We start from the raw sequence: 16,697 nt of genomic DNA on the forward strand, positions 1-16,697 counted from the left end.
GGGGGTGCCATAAGCCCCGCCCTTCTCATATATAGGTGCTGAGTGTGGGCTGCAGGCAGGTGCTTATCTCTACTAGCAATCCACAGCCAGGAACCCCTCTCTGGGACCCAGGTGACTTAGGTGCCTAAGTCATTTCTTGTGAGAATGTGTTAGGTGCCTGCCTCAATCCACACACAACTGCCAGAGAAGTTAATGGGATGGGCATAGATGACTCATGCCTGCTAATACTGGGGGACACAATGTAAAAGGGGAGAGCACATGATAGCCCCAAGTGTTGCCTCTGGGAGGAACTTCCAGCCCCACCTCCCTGAGTCAGGGCAACCAATCCCGTCGGCTCATAGGGGGCTGGGGCCACAGGACTGGAGAGTATGTGCCTCTGGGCCCAGCAGGGGCCAGCCTAGCCCTGGGGCGACTCTCAGCACCAGTGTTTCTCTCGAGCTTGCGGACACCTCAGGAGGGGAGGCGCAGGGTATGGGCAATGCCCCTACCTCCAGCTGCGCAGAGGCCAGAGAACCTGCTCCCGCTGCCTTCCCCAAGTGACCCCTGGCCCTGCACCCAGCCTGGGGACCACCGTGCTCTCTTCACCCCATCAGAGTTATCTGCGGCAGGGAAGGGCTCTGTCTTTCTCCCGCTTCGTCTTCCCCCGACACGTTTCTGGCTCGCTCAGCCGCTTTCCCTGGCAGCCGAGCCCAGGCAGGGAGGATGGGAAGCTGCTGCTTCTCACGTTGGCTGTGGGTGGCTGCTCCAGGTTGTTGCCTCTGTGCAGTTTGGTAGCTGCCTGAGAAAGTCGCCCACCACCTCTGCTCCCTGCCTGGGCCCAGCTGCTGTGGACAGGGGCTGAGCAAGCTGGACATATGCTGGGAGGAGGGAACTCTGTCTTGTTCAGCCCCTGCTCCCAGCAGCCAGGCCTGGGCGGGGAGTGGAGAGGGCAGGCTGCTGCCACCTCCCCAGCCAGGCTCTCTGACCCTACATGTTCCCCAGTGCATCATATATGGGGGTGGTGCAAGTACCTATGCTTACATTATAACTTTACCCAGTGGTTACAGCACTCTCCTGAGAGGTGGGAGACCCATGTTCAAATCCTTTGTTCCCCTCAGGCAGAAGGGGCTAAACCAACCCAGGGCTCCCTCAGCGCAGGTGAATGTTCTGACCACTGAGCTAAAAGTTGTAAGTGCTGCTGCTTCAATGGGACCCAATGCAGAAGCCACTTAGCATGCCTAAAACTGGGATTTAAGTGTCTAAGTACCTTTTGTGGATGTGGGCCAAACTCCCTTTATTTTGTCTTGCTCTAATGGAATAATGAAAGGTCACTCTGCACCCCCTTATAGTTATAATAGTAACTTAAACTTTTGGTCCAAGTCATTTAAAAAGTGTTTGCCTATGATGGGATGCCTACCCCACACAGGTGATGAAAAGGTGAATGTGGACTAGGGAGGCCAATACTGCTTGCATCTGGAGGCTGTGGTAGGCCTAATTAATGATGAAACCCAGCTGGGGAGGGGCTGGATAAACAGGGGAAGGTTAGACCAGAAGGGGGCTACAGGGAGAACCTCTGTAGTTACTTTAGTAGGGAGTAAAGAGACCTGTAGGGAACAGGAAGGTTCTTGCAGGATGAGTGGCAAGGCTGGGTAGGAAGAAGTCTGGTGCAGTAACCCTTGACTACCTGTCTTAGGGTCTCTGGACTGGAATCCCATGTAGAGGGTGGGTCTGTGTTCCCTTACTAGCCACTGTGGAAGATGGCATAAAGATCCTGACAAAAAGGGATACAGACTTTTGAGAGCCCCGAGTAAAAGGATGTATGGGCCACTGGGCTCAGATGGAGAGATTGGACGTTTATTTCTATTCTCCTGGAAGGAGAGAGATTTTAAAGTGACTTGACTGGAGGACCATGTCAAAAGAAGCAGCAGGCCAGATGGTACAACACAGGACAGCACTGCTATGCTATGCCCAGCTGTGAGGGGGTGCTGTAGTGGTGAGTCCTCCCTTCTATGGTGCTGTAATCTTTGGGGATTTCTGTCTGTTCTCCCTGTGGGTCACAGACGCATTACTACTGCTAAAAGCCTTTGCCTTTGATCTGCTTTTGAATATGAACTGAATAAGTTAGAGGGTTGTAGTAGTGACATCATTTTATAGACATTACTCCATAGACCGTGTAATTACAGGGTCAGAGATGATCTGCTGTTTAATGAGGATTAGCAAGATAGGGATATATATCAAAGTACATGGAGGAAGCAACCTGATTTCTTCCTTGGTGTGTGTGTAAGAATACTGTCGGATAAAGAAGCAGGGACTCTTATTGTCCCTCAACATGAAGTCTAAAACACAGAAAATGTTTGGTGGAACAGACAGATTCTCCTCCCCCCCCCCCCCCCCCCAAAATGTTTTTTTTCATGGAGATGTAGAAATTAATTTCTTTTGAGCATTAAACTTTGCAGCTTCTGGCACCCAAAAGAGTCTTGACTAAAACTGAAATAAGCAGCCATCCCCGGTGCCAAGGTAGAAGCATGCAGTTGTGGACTTCTTTATCTTCCACAAAGACATCTCCCTTAAATGTAAAATAGCTGCTGTCCCTTTGTCACTGACTACTTGACTATGTATTTATACACACAGAAGCAGAGTTTGACCTTAGGCCTTGCTATTCATGATGTTACTGTCTCAGCCCAACAGTGCAGTGAGCAGCAGGGGGATTTGTGTTAGCATCTTTTGTTTGAAGTCAAATCCTTAATGTTTGTGAAGATATCTGATCAGATTTATATTTTTCTATATCTGCGCCTCATATGGAGGGCTGTAAGCTAGTCTTAGTTAGGGAAATCAAAGCTTTAAGGTCAACCCTGCCCTAGGTGCATGCAAAATGCAACCACAGTCTAGAAGACGATCCTTGTGCTGTTGAAACTTGAACACGACTTGCATGGAGGCTTTTAGTGCCTCAAGATCTGTGAAATGCAAATAAATCTGTCTTAAATGCTTCACAAATGCTGAGTTATTCTAGTTACAGGGAAAACTGTGTACATGTGTGTCCAATATCTACTGGAACTGTAAAACTGCACCCCAAGTGCTCTTCCACATGCTGTGAGCGCATCTAATAGTTAGCACACACAGTCACTTCATGTTCAGTGTGATGCCCTAGATTTTTCTGCTTTAGACAAATCTGTTTCTCTCCTCTTCTGAAGAGTGTCCTAGCCAAAACCGTGGAGGCAATACTACTATTATTTATACTTGATACTGAGCCTGTATCAGGGGGCTTGAAATATTCTACAAGGAAAAAACTAAGTTTTTGGAATTACTAAATTAAGCTACTAAGTTTGATCACCTATTTTTCTATTTGAGTGCTTCCCATGGTAATTCTTAATGAAGAATAAACATTGGGCATTAAAGCATAAGGAAAGTCTCAAATTATTCAAATGCTCCAATTTTGAAATAGATAGATGTACTGTAACTCAAAACAAAACTCTAGCAATCAGAATATTTTATATGACACTGATCATTACATCTAGTTATAAAGAGGAGTAAATTCAGTAAAGTTATAGCATCTTAAATATAATAAAGAATAAAGAATCAGGAAGCTCTTATCTTCACAACCATATGATGCACAGAAGGAGGAAAGAATCAAAGTTGATTACTACAAGCACTGGAATTGGAAAGTTTCAAATCTCTCAAATTTTATAACTTAAAACAACACTGGCTAACAATTAAACTAAATAACCAAAAAAATTTTAAAATGCCCATATAACCAACTTTGAAATATTTTGATTTCTTTTAATGCTTTCTAAAGACAAATTCAAACTTGTTAGTTTTTCTTTGTATTATTAAACTGGGTTATTGCACGACTGCATGTGCAAAAATGTTACTGTGCTTGTGTGCCTTATTGGCATAAACAACTTTGATGTTTGCATATTCAGTTATGTATCTCAGTGCCAATATGAGTACACATACACCTGACTTGTTCCACAATCACAAATTAAGAATACAAAATTGCACACTCTTTCTGGAAGTCCTAAAAGACAGTCCCTGTCCCCAATAAAAACAGCCATCAGTCTTATTCACTGAATGGAGATATTAAACTAATGATGGGTCCAAACAGCTTGGGTAATTAATACAATACTCTTAAGAATCTAAATTGAGCACACCTATATGGTAGACATCTCTCATTTAAAGTTTTGGAAAATGATATACAAAATGATATAGAAAAACATACTTCAGATTTATGTTCTGTCATTATATAACCACACATGTATATGCTAATTCTAGAGGGATGCTGTTATAAATTCTTATCAAACAACAGATATTTGATTGAAATCGAGTTCACTGCAGGAGAAATTGATTCATATGGGTTAAGGCCTTGCTAAATGAAGTTCAAGGTATTATTTCAATGTTAGTTTCCTCACCCATTGGCTCCAGTATTCCTCTTCCCTTCTCTTCCCCCCCCCCCTGCTTATTGGAAGCAACCAATGTATTTAGGGCAGAAAAGTAATTTAATCTCTATGGGGCCTCCTCTGAAAGGTCATAGCTAACTGCAGTTTTACACACTTTTGCAGTAGCTAATTTAGGTTGATTACTCCTGGTCTTTGATCTCTTGGATCATGGGAAAGTCAAAGGCAGCCAACAACACCCTCATAAGAAAAACACTTATAGGTGACTGAAACTGGCCTCTGCAGTGCAACAGCAGAGGGGGCATTACTGGGCAGGTTGAGAACATGAGGGAAGAGAGCTGAAAATGCATTGCACTCCAGCAACCCTTGACTAGTGAAGAGATCCATTAGGGATGGCCCTAGCCACCATAATAATTTAGAGCAGCCTAAGGATCAAGGGGAGGGCTACATTAGCAGGAGCTAGACCTGGTGAGTGGGCTTGTCTGTTTACATTTTTAATAATTGATACAAAAAACCTTCAGATTTAGGACTTTGGAAGTGTCTGTTTCTGCTTTTTCTTTCTCATTTTGGTTTCCTTTAACTGACGCTTTGGAGGAATGTACAATAGCATTATTACATTTATCTGAAGTTAATCAGCATGATTTGCAGGCCTTTTACTGCAGGTCTTACTAAACCCAAACTCCCCTCTGACTTCAGTGGGGAAATGGCTACAGGCATGTATCCTTGATTATTGTTTGGATTAATGTTATACCAAAATGGCAATACTAGATATAAAATTCTACACTTATTCAAACCATTAACTTCTAAACTATATGCCAGTGCATTATATAAGCATTGCTCAGGTTTTGTTAATTCTTATTGTCCACCAATACTCCACCTCTTCATGCTTCATTCACAAGTCTTGGATGTATCTATAACTGGGACTTTTGTATCCCATGATACGTACAATTTGTTACAAAGGTTAAAATTAAAAGAGAAATGTATATGGAAGAGTAAAAACCCCTGAACTTGAAATATTTGTGGTGCATATAGTGCAGCCCTAAAAAAGGTTTCTTACTATCTGTAAACAGAGAATTTACAGTGCCTTTGCGCATCAGTGATGCGATGAGTATATGGAGGTTTGATTAAGTTGGATATGGAAATTAAAACTTGGCTTTATATTCAAGAGGGTAGCTCACACTGTGATACTGTGACATCAAGTTTTCTGTTTACCCCTAAGGCTGGTGCTGCAATGACTTCAAGGTTTGATGGTGTCTCTCTTTTTTAAGTTGAGCAGCAGGCTAATAGCTGCACAGCATGATGCAAAGACAGCAGAAAAGAGGGGAATCAGATGTGAATATATTCCCCACAGATCTCCTGCTAGGATGGAGCTAACTAACCAGTGCTTTAGTGTTCAGATCTAGTCTACTCACACAGAGGCTGCTTTGATTCTCTGCCCACCCTGCTTTATTGTACTCTTTCTGATTAAAGACACTGTCACAAATAAATCATGACTTCTGGCATAAGAATTTGGATTCCTAATGAGGTTGTCATGTTTGGGAAAATAAGACTAGCAAAAATAAATAAGGGGGGAAATGGACATTGAAAGAGAACTTATCTTTATATAAAGGTAGGATTGCTAATTGTAAAGACTGTTTTGTTAATGCCCATTTTTCACTTATTTGGAAGCTGCCTGCTCATGTGCCTCCACTTTTCCCCTCTGCTTTAGCAGCTACTAGTGACATGTGGCTCATAATTAGAAGACAAATTCCTAAAACAATATTCTTCTTATGGATAAGAGCTAAATCACACAATTACATGTCTGAGCAATGGAGTTAGTCTGAACAGACTGGAACTGCTATTAAACGCCCGTCCTTCATTCCGTGTACACTCAAATGCCTGTTGAAGTCACAGGGAATTCTGGGAGCACAAGGCTGTGCAGGAGGAGAGCACAACTCTTGCACAGATTTCAAAGTGAATAGTTGGCCATTCTGGTAACATACAGAAAGTCCCCCTTTAATGCCTCATTAGATATTAATTTTCTAATGTATCTGTTCCCCATATATTGTGCACTGATGGCCAAATCCTGCAGTCTTTATTCAGGCAAAATTCCCTCTGACTTCCATGGGAGGCTAGCCTGAGACAGAGTGAAGGGTTTGTTGCTGAGTTTGGCTGACAAGGAGGTGTCAAAGGTGTTGACTCAGTGACTTGTGGTTGAGATTGTAAAGCATTACTGTATAGCTGTGCCTTGTATTAAAAACAGAACTAAAATAGTGAACTGCATGTTCCATGTGGGCAAAATTCTGGATCTGTTTGTTCTAGCCCATTTACTGTTTATGAAGTGTCCTCTATATTCAAGGCTTGCTTGTACCTCCACTTGCATGCAGAGGTACCTCCTGGCTTTAAATGTCTGGATTAAACTGGAAGATTCTGCTCATGTGCAGCCCCTAACATAGCTATTTTATATGCATCTGATTTGTACTAGGAACACAAGTTAATCTCTGGGTGCCTGATCAAAGGAGCACATTATGGGTTAGACAACATAAGGTACTTGCTGAAATAAGGGCCACATCTCCAGTGATTTCAGAGGCCCTGGCCTGGAATGCCCCTCCAAAGCTTCTATCAGACACTCTGAGCTTGGAGAAGAGCCAGAACTGGAGTGGAATAATTCAGCCCTGTGTTTTCCCTTGGGCCACAGCTGTTCAGGTCTGGAGATATATATATATATATACACATACACACAATGCTGAGTCAGAATTATCCATTGAATAAACCATTTTGCACAGTATAGCCCTGGTATAATGTTGATGTTGTCTCATATGTCAGGCAGAATGATGGAAAAAGATCCTTGAAGCTTTTAAATTTTAAAGAGAAATGATATTTACTGTACAACAATCATCTAATCTTCAGTAAATTTAAAATTTTCTGTTTTCAACTTAGAATTTTGAGTAAAGTTGAAGAAGGAAGCAAGTTAAAGGCGTTTCATGAATAAATGCAGTGATTTAAAGATTCAGACCGCTTCTAAGGCTGTTCTATAAGCTACCTCTTTCTCTCGGAGATGCAGGACCAGTGTTCTGATTCTACAATTGTAGAAGTAAAAAAAAATACCTGATACAGAGGCATGCAGATGCTATCAATCCATTCCAACTGCAACCTGGGTAGTTCATCTTTCCTGTTCCGATCAAAAATAGCCTGAATGGAGAAGGGGGTGGGGGGGGAGAAAGTGTTACGCTTTATTAAAATAGAATATTTTACAGATGCTTTATCCAGCACTTTGGAACTATGGTCAAACTGTTACAAACTGAACACTTCAGAAACAGTAATTGGTGTTTAGTCTTCCTAGCCCTTTGTCTAGCATGAAAAATCAACTGTTTTTATTTTCAGCTTTGTTTATGAAATTTGTAAGTTGAATTTGACTGTTTATCTAATGATATCCTAGTGGAAACCGAAGATGGGATCCAAGAATTCACTTAAAGAAGAGAGAGTAGAACTTTGTGTGGGATTTTGAAAATTTTAACCTGGACTCTTAAGTAATGTAGGTATTTCTGAAAATCCCATTCTTTGTTCCATGTAGACTGTTTTGTAAGCTTACTCCAAGATAATTACCTTGTGTGGACAGTCAGAGGATACCACTTTGTCTTCCTGACCAGCTAGCTTCTCTAGATTCACGAGCAGTGTGTGTGTGTTTGTTTGTTTGTTTGTTGTGACCTGTGTTATGGCTGAACCATTAAACATTTTGGAGACTACTACGGTAGCTTTTTAGGAATTCCCATTATTCAAATAGTAACACTCTGATTTTGGCCCCTTATCCCTCAGACTTTACACTTTGTGTACTCCATCATTAGTTCCAAGGTGGATTGATTTAAATCAAAGCAGATTAAAACACAGATTTTTAATCATGATTTAAATCAGCAAGGAGGTAACCTTGATTTAAATAATTGATTTTAATTGTCCTGCATTTGTACTTTTAGTTCTTTTCCTAAAGAGAGATTGATTGTTGATAACAATTAAAGCCAACTAAACATAGCCTTCACGCTAAATTTGGAGCATCTTTTTGCTAATGAGGGAGATACAGTATATATATTAAAGCAATTATATAGATTAATTTAAACTTATTCAGTTGTTTAATTTCTACATTTCTATTACATTAGAAAATGGAGAATGATGTGTGGCTTTTTTTTTTTTTTTTTTTTTTTAATTTACCAGATTACATTTTTACATGTGATTTGTGGCAAGCTCTACTTGGATGGAAATTCAAATGCAATTAAAAATGCACAAAACCAGCAGTTTTTGTTTTTTAATTGAACAAACCTACCTTTAAATGCTGGATACACAAGAAAAAAATTATCAAAACGTGTTTTCCATTTAAAACTGTTTCCTTTAACAAAGGAAGTATTGTGTGTAGTTCATGAATTCATGTGATTATTTCTGGTCACCATATGGTTCAAGATTTTAGAACTCCTCTATCCTCTCTCACCTAGTTTTTATTAATAAATTGGAAGAGGAAAACAAGCTTTCCTCCTCCTCCTTCTTCTTCTTCTCCTCTCCCTCCTCCCCCGCATCCCCTACCTCAACTCTCAGTTGGTTTCTTAACTTTGAATGAACTAGTTATGGAACTGAATTTGTTGAACAAACTGAACTGAAGAAGGTATCTGTTCTCTGCATCTGCAGAAGAGGCTACTGCTATCAAAAGCTGGTTTAGCAGTTCAACAAACTGGTTTCAGGTGCTTAGCCGGTGACTTCCACCATCATATGGGTTGACTTTTAAAGAAAGTTGGCAGCATGCATGTACTACTTAATATTGTTTGTAATTAATTTAAATAACTTTAATAGATATTTGCAGAGTTGTAGCCATGTTGGTCTCAAGATATCAGAGACATACTGTGGGTGAGGTAATAGCTTTTATTGGACCAATTTCTGTTGGTGGGAGTGAGAGAAGTTTTTGAGCTACACAGAGCTCTTCAGGTCTAGGAAAGGCACTAAGTGTCAGAGCTAAATAAAAGACTGAACATAGTTTAGCATACATAGTTAGATATTACCTCCCCCACCTTGTTTCTTTAATAGATGCAGTAAGTTTGGCCTTTAATATAGACTGTTTTAAATAGGCTTATTTTTAAAAATAAACCTGTACTTTTATTTAACATCAGGGTTTTATTTAACTTCATTTTTTAATTTTTTTTTTAATTTTCATTTGTTTTTAATCAACTCTCATTAGTTCACATTGGCTCAAACCTCAACCCATCCCCAGCCCAAGTAATTTGTCTTGAAACTGAGAATGCCATGGGGTAAAGAGGAGGGGTAGAATTTTTCTTTTAGGCCTTAGAGCAGGAGTGGACTCGTATTGTGGGGAATTCCCCATCTTACTGGCTGGAGTAGGCACCACAGCCTCAGTGCCATCCCTGTGTTGGGAAGAAAGCCCTGAGGACATGCACAACAACACATCCCCCTTCCCCTCTTTCTAAAGCTGCTGCATACAGCTTTCCCAGAGCCCTCAGGAGCTCTGCTAAGGTATATATCTGTGCACATGGTCCCAACATCCTGTTCTTACACCTTGCCCTGCTACTTCAGCGAGGTGGGTTCTACTATATTAAGGAGTCTCCATGTCGATGATCTGACCAAAATGCACACTTCCTGATATGGCCTGGATTCATTTTTAATATTGCTGATGCTAGGGTATTTGCATGAAATACTCCAAGGCATTAGAATTCCCTGCTATTTGAAGATAGTAGTGTGTTTTAAAAGTAAAATTATTTTCTGTTACAGTGGGACTTCATTAGTGTGAGGTGCACGCTTTCACTTCTATATGCATTATGTGAAATGCATATAAATACATATGATATGGAATGGTACTTTCAGTTATTGCAGGCTAGATTTGGTCCAAGGCACCAACATTGTTAGTGCCATGGCTGATTAACTGCTAATCCCCTGTACCATAGCTACTTTTTTACTTATGTATTTGGGAAGGTCTACACAGAGAACTACTACAGGAGAGAAATTCATTATCTTCTCAGGATCCTCTAGCTTAATGTACAAAGTTGTAAGCCATGCTGAATCAGCTCACAGTAACCGAAAGTCACTGAGTCAGATCCTCAACTGGTGTAAATTGTTGCAACTCTATTGACCTCAGTAGAGCGATGCTGATTTATACAAGCTGAGGATCTGGCCCAGTGAGTGCTTACCACACAGCAGCATCAAAGTGACAACTCATATGAGTAGGTTGGACCATTTTCTTGAAGTATCAGCTGTATGCAGAATTATATGAAGATTAAGATGACCAATCTGTTTTTATATTCTTGAATGGCTTCAACTGGAACTCCTAACTGTCTGTCTCATCTTCCCTCCCCCCATAAGTCTGCTTTTAAGATATTTAAGTGGGAAGGTCCTCTCTTTTATCTCCCACTGCAAATCTTTAATAGGGTGGGGTTTTTTGGTCACTTTTCCTCTTTGCAGTTTCCTTTGGCAGTTTATACCTTTCCACGTGTCTTATCTAGATCTGTATATGATGTAGAGACCATCCCAAATTACCCTATAATGATGGTGGTAACGTTACTTGTAGGCATACAGAAACGATTCCTCAAAGGGTACAGGGATACATCACATAAAACTGATGTCAGCAATGTCACACTGTAACACAAATGAAGTAATTATGCTTTCTAGTAATGTGACTTCTGGTGTGAATATTGCATCTTGGATATTGTACTCAGTGCTGTTGTAAAATGAGTTGACAATGTAAACTTTGGGATATGTACAGCACATAGGCTTTGAATCAAGCCCTTACTCCTTATTGAAATACACCTCTACCTCAATATAACGCTGTCCTCAGGAACCGAAAAATCTTATCGCGTTATAGGTGAAACCACATTATATTGAACTTGCTTTGATCCACCTCCCCCCGCCCCGGGAGCACTGCTTTACCGCGTTATATCCAAATTCATGTTATATTGGGTTGCGTTATATCGGGGGAGAGCTGTAATTGGGAGGTGTCTTTCCATTAATTTCAATGGCCTTTGGATCAGGCCCTAAATATCACTACCAGATTCCGGTGGCAGGCTGTCCATATCTCTTGTGTATTTCTTCTCATGAAACCTACTTGCTTCTCTGAATTAAAGCAATTACCAGAAAACAATTTTCCTCCGCCACACACAGGTAGCTAGTTCAAAAGTAATGATAAACTTACTGAAGGAGTGAGCTTGAGTTCAGACCTCTCTCTGTCTCCTTGTTCAAAGAACTCGCTGGTTACCAATTCAGCTGCCTAAAATATAATCACACTAAAGATTAAGGCTCATGTTAGCTATTTGTAAGAATCACACATTTATTGCTTAAGGCCCCTAATTATAAATTCCTGGGTAGTCCCATTCATGTGCTTACAGTAAGGCACATGCTTAAGTACCTTGCTGAGGTTGGGTCTCAGTCATGGGACACTGTAGGTATACTCATATCTATATCTCTGTAGTCATGTTCCAAAAACATTCTGATTTCCTTTTGATGCCTGTCAATGATCAGTCAAATTGGAGCAGCATGTAACTTATGCATTTGAGAATAGTTCCATGTGGGCATATAAAATTTATAACCATCTATTCTATCTTTGTAAAAAGACTTTGTAAAGTCTACACGAGCACTCTGGGTGCTGCCACTGCTGCCTCTAAAAACTCTGAGTTGTTAGAGAAACAAAGCTAATCGGTAAATTGTGTTAGCTAAACTTAATGTGAAATCCTAAGACTGACTTCACCCAGTTTTGTTTTTCTGTACTATATGTATCCTATGCCACTCTAATTACTGTAGCTCTTAAGCATTTAAATATGAACACTGATTAAAATTGTCATATTTGATTAAATGTAAGAATCGCGGCATTGACTTTTGGAACTGTATTATACTCTTTTGCCAGACTCCATGAAGCTGCCTTCATTTTTGACAATGGTATGTGTTACTTGGAAGGATGCAGTATTCAAAACAAGATTATTTTTGAAAACACTGGAAGCCTAAAGAAACCAGTAAAGCCCAGACAGCAAGTGACTTTACTATAAACAGCAGCATTAACTAAAAAGTACTTGCTGTCATGCACACCCACAAATATGTAGCTACTGAGATAAAGGTGTGTTTCTAAATAACAAAAAGCTTGGAAACTCAAGCTGACATTCTGTTCTTAACGCATCCTGTTGTGCTACTTACTTTTTCTGAGGTACACTGATAAGAAACCATTCATATGCAATATCAAGGCGCACAAGGGTGAACTAAGGATAGAATTTGCACCTCAGAATTACTCTAAATTTCCTGTTCTAACATTGAAATGCAAGATTGCTATGCAGTCACTTGTACAGGCTATCAACAATCATCAGATCTTAAATTTGCTACAACTTAATGAGTCACAATTGAAAGCATGTGAACTGAAATTATAAAATGATTTAAAATCTTCAGCTAAGTTAAGAATAATTACCTGCAGAATCTTATCTCACAGTTTGGAATGACTTTTTCTATATGGAGCCCCATCATGTGAATAAAATCATGGATTAATACACCTTGCTTTGCAATAATTTAACAGCCTGACAGCAATTATGGGCTTTACAAGTATCTTCTATATGAATAATCAATATGTACTTGTCTCCTTTCCTCCTGCTCTCTTCAACATTGTGTCTGTCTCCTTTTGTATGTCTTGTCTTGTCCCTCTCCTAATCTTTTGGAGTGTTTGTACTTTGTGCTTATTTTTTAGTCCCTTCCACTTATGTATTTTTGTTCACCTCTCTCCCTTCTCAGGACTCCTCCTCCAGGTGAGGTTGAGGGTCAACAGATTCCCCATTCTGTGGCTTCATTAGTGTGTCTATTTACTTTTATCTTGGAAAAACTCAATCTGATGATGCTTAATGCTCCTAGACTGGATTTTTAATACAAAATACATGTTAGTTAGGTCACAAGGGAAGGTTCAGCTGCAGCATTTGTAAGTCCTAATTAAAAATAGTTTGGTTTTACACTTCAGTACTGAAATCCAGGGTCATCCACTGATCTCCCATATCCCAAAACTCATTCAAGAAGTGCTAAGCAGATCCTAACTGACTCTTTTGATACCACAGGAAATGGAAAAGCTAATTGGGTTATGGGGGTGGAGGGGGAACTGAGTAATGCCACGAGCTGCAGCCATAGCTGAGGTGGGATTGAAGAGTCTTGGGACCTCAAATTTTTGTCCTGCAGTGTTACTTGTAAACTGCATCAGGGGAATAGGAGCTCTGGAAGGAGATGGATACCAAAATGCTTTTTAAAATATGAGAGAAACATTAACATTATATATACCAGATATTTCCCATATGTTAAATACAGCACAAGAGCAGAATTCAAAACACCAAATAGCTATGCAACTCTTTGCTTTAAAAAAATACCTATTCAATAATTACACTAACACTCTAGACCAGAGGTGGCCAACCTGAGGCTCCAGAGCCACATGCGGCTCTTCAGAAGTTAATATGCGACTCCTTGTTTAGGCACTGACTCCGGGGCTGGAGCTACAGGCTCCAACTCTCCAATGTGCCAGGGGGAGCTCACTGCTCAACCCCTGGCTCTGCCACAAGCCCTGCTCCCACTCCACCCCTTCCCATGCCCTCCCCCTCCTCCCCAGAGCCTCCTGCAGACCACAAAACAGCTGATCAGCAGGTGTGGGGAGGGACGGAGAGGCGCTGTCCGGCAGGGCTGTTGGTGGGCGGGAGGCGCGGGGGAGCTAATGGGAGGGGGGGGTCATGGCGGGGGGCTGCTGACGTATTACTGTGGCTCTTTAGCAATGTACATTGGTAAATTCTGGCTCCTTCTCAGGCTCAGGTTGGCCACCCCTGCTCTAGACCATGAACTGCAGCTGTGTTGATAAACCCTTATCACACAGGATGGAGGTTTGCAACTGAGGTAATGCATCCTTAGTACCTTATCACCTTCCAACCAGAGTCCCTCCTTGTCCATCCCCAAGAAAATTGGCTTCTTTCCATTTTACTTCTTCTCATCTAGCCTCTGTCTTCCAGTCCACTGTGTTTTAACTAGTCCCATCAAACTCACTCATGCCACTTACCCACTTTACACTGTCAGTGGCCCATCTCCTAGATGCCTTCTGTTGCTGGATATTCATCCCAAGCTTCATCTCCCAACATGAGCTGCCTTCTACCTACATGTTACTCACTGAGATAAGGTTGGGAACTGATAGTAGGGGAGATGGGTTATGCCAGTGATTGAGGCTGGTGGGGGGAGGGCGGGCAAGGAAAATTTCTGGCAGTGGTGAATGGATGGCCGTCAGGGCTCTTGGATGAGGCCAGTCTTGACCCAGCCAACCTTCTAGCTACAGGACGGTCTCATCCTATAGTGGCTTGTCTCCCCAAAACCTAAATGTTAATGAATGCCTAGGTATTCTATACATTTCTCAGGGCCACACTCAGCACTGCAATTCTTTTTCTGAGTAAGGAATGCTGAATAGGGCTTTTAAAACTACATCTTGTAATGTTAAGCCACTGCTGAGATAAAGAAATCTGCTAATTATGCTAAAAAATGCATATCCTATATCCATTAGGACATGTGTGTCAATTGGCAGTCCCTGTTGGTGTTCCATATTTAGGACAAATTCTGCTATTGTCAATTGGCTATAGAATTTTGTATATTGTAAAGGGTAACTCTGGGTTTACCTAAAGGAAAAAAAGTTTGCAATGTGGAGGGGGGGGGGGGGGGTCTCCCCCCCCCCCCAAAAGTCCATTTTTGGTATGGAGTTAAAAGGTTAATAGATGAGAGGATATAAAATAAGATCTCTTCAGGTACCTAAATATTCCTCAGCAGCATCAAGCAAAGGAAAAGATGGTGCAATAAGCCATGCCTTGCAGAAACCCTTTGCTACTTTTTTTTTTTTTTTAACTGCATTAATACTGTTGTAAATTGACTGCAGTTTTGCTCCCTTGTAAGTCAGGACCCTGGGAATATTGTCCTGCTAATACCCCCCTCTTCCCAGCCCTGCTATTAATCATGACTTGCCTGTCTTGAAATCTCCCACGGTTTGGTCACAGCTCCGAGGTCACAGGCTGTCATTAGCATTGATCTGAAAAACAGAAATGAACAATACAGACTGACTAAACCTTTGTTTTATTGCTAAACAAATCTGCTCTGAATGCATAAATAAAAAGTCAGAATTAGCACCTTTTTCCTCTGGAAGGAATAGCAGCGCTGTTTGAAATTTCAACCATCAACATATTTTTATATCCACATTATACCTATGAAGTCTAATATAATATAGATAATGCATAAGATTGAAAATGTATTGTATGCTAGAAAAGAAATGTGTATCACTACAGACAAATCACTAATTTTGCTACTATTTGTACCTTTAACTGGTGATAATTATACTGTACAATGCAGGATGTAAGTAAGGGAGTTATTATATAATCATACAGACTGGATTACTCTGTCTACTTATAGGAGGTTCTCTTGCTACAGCAGCCAATCATCATGAGAGGCATTCCAGACACTGTTTCAGCAGTTTCTACTGCTCATCTGCAATAAAAAATTAAGATTTATAAGGGCTACACTGCTTCACTGTAGTTTAATACCTGGCTACAACTGTTTTGTACACATTAGAAGGAACTATTCAGCTGTAGAAAACATTTATGTACAGTACATGATGCAGATAAAAGTATGATAATGCTTACATGAAGAACCCAGACACTGAAAATGAAGCATCTAATATACTGCCCAAATCTAAAATTAGGGACAGGTGAAATTTTATGGAAAAATAGGAAATAGCCCATACCTCAGCCCTCAAACACCAAAATGAAATAGCTGGACTTTCAGAAAGGTTAAGTCAACACACTTATGGGTGTAGGTCCATGCACAAATGACATCTGTCTCTCTTGAACCCAAGCTGCCCTTGCCCTTCTTCCTCAGTCTTTGCTGAGATCTTGGCTGAGGTGGGCACTCGGAATGTGGCCAACCTGCTAGGTTACATTGCTGTCCGCAAACCTTTCACCAGTTGGCAGCTCTTCGGGGTCAATGGAGTGCAGTGCATTTGCAAGTCCCTAACTGAGGAGCAAGCGGGGAAAGGGAAATTCAGCCAGGGAAAGAGGCATTAAAGAGAGAGAGAGGTGGGTCCAGGTTGAGGTGGAAGATCAACCAAAATGTGGAGGGTTATTTTGTTTGAGAACTTTTCAACCCTTTTGCTCTTTATCAGTGGGCAAAAGGAAACGAAATATCTGATTGGGTTGGGAGAAGTGAGAAAGAAAGATGAGTGGGGGGAGGAGCAAGGCAGGATGGACTCATGACTCCTTCTCCCCTGCTGGCTTTTGGAACTGGGCTGTGATAGAAGTAGATTCAAACAGAAACTGCTCCAGGAGTCCTTTCTCC

The 16,697-nt window shown here is 41.0% G+C and overlaps 1 protein-coding gene across 2 annotated transcripts in view; it reads right to left on the minus strand.

Moving 5' to 3' along the window:
* Positions 1 to 16,697, minus strand: part of PDE11A (phosphodiesterase 11A) — a 226,632-nt gene that overhangs the window by 12,553 nt on the left and 197,382 nt on the right. For both annotated transcript variants that reach the window (XM_029910560.1, XM_026647595.1), the window contains 3 exons: positions 15,332 to 15,399; positions 11,527 to 11,597; positions 7,458 to 7,541 (listed from right to left, as the gene is read on the minus strand). In XM_029910560.1, the coding sequence (XP_029766420.1) occupies positions 7,458 to 7,541; positions 11,527 to 11,597; positions 15,332 to 15,399 (223 nt within the window). The remainder of the gene's footprint in view (positions 1 to 7,457; positions 7,542 to 11,526; positions 11,598 to 15,331; positions 15,400 to 16,697) is intronic.

Source organism: Terrapene carolina, unplaced genomic scaffold (genome assembly GCF_002925995.2).
Source record: "Terrapene carolina triunguis isolate 2854851 unplaced genomic scaffold, T_m_triunguis-2.0 Scaffold62, whole genome shotgun sequence".
In the NCBI taxonomy this organism is placed as follows: domain Eukaryota; kingdom Metazoa; phylum Chordata; order Testudines; family Emydidae; genus Terrapene; species Terrapene triunguis.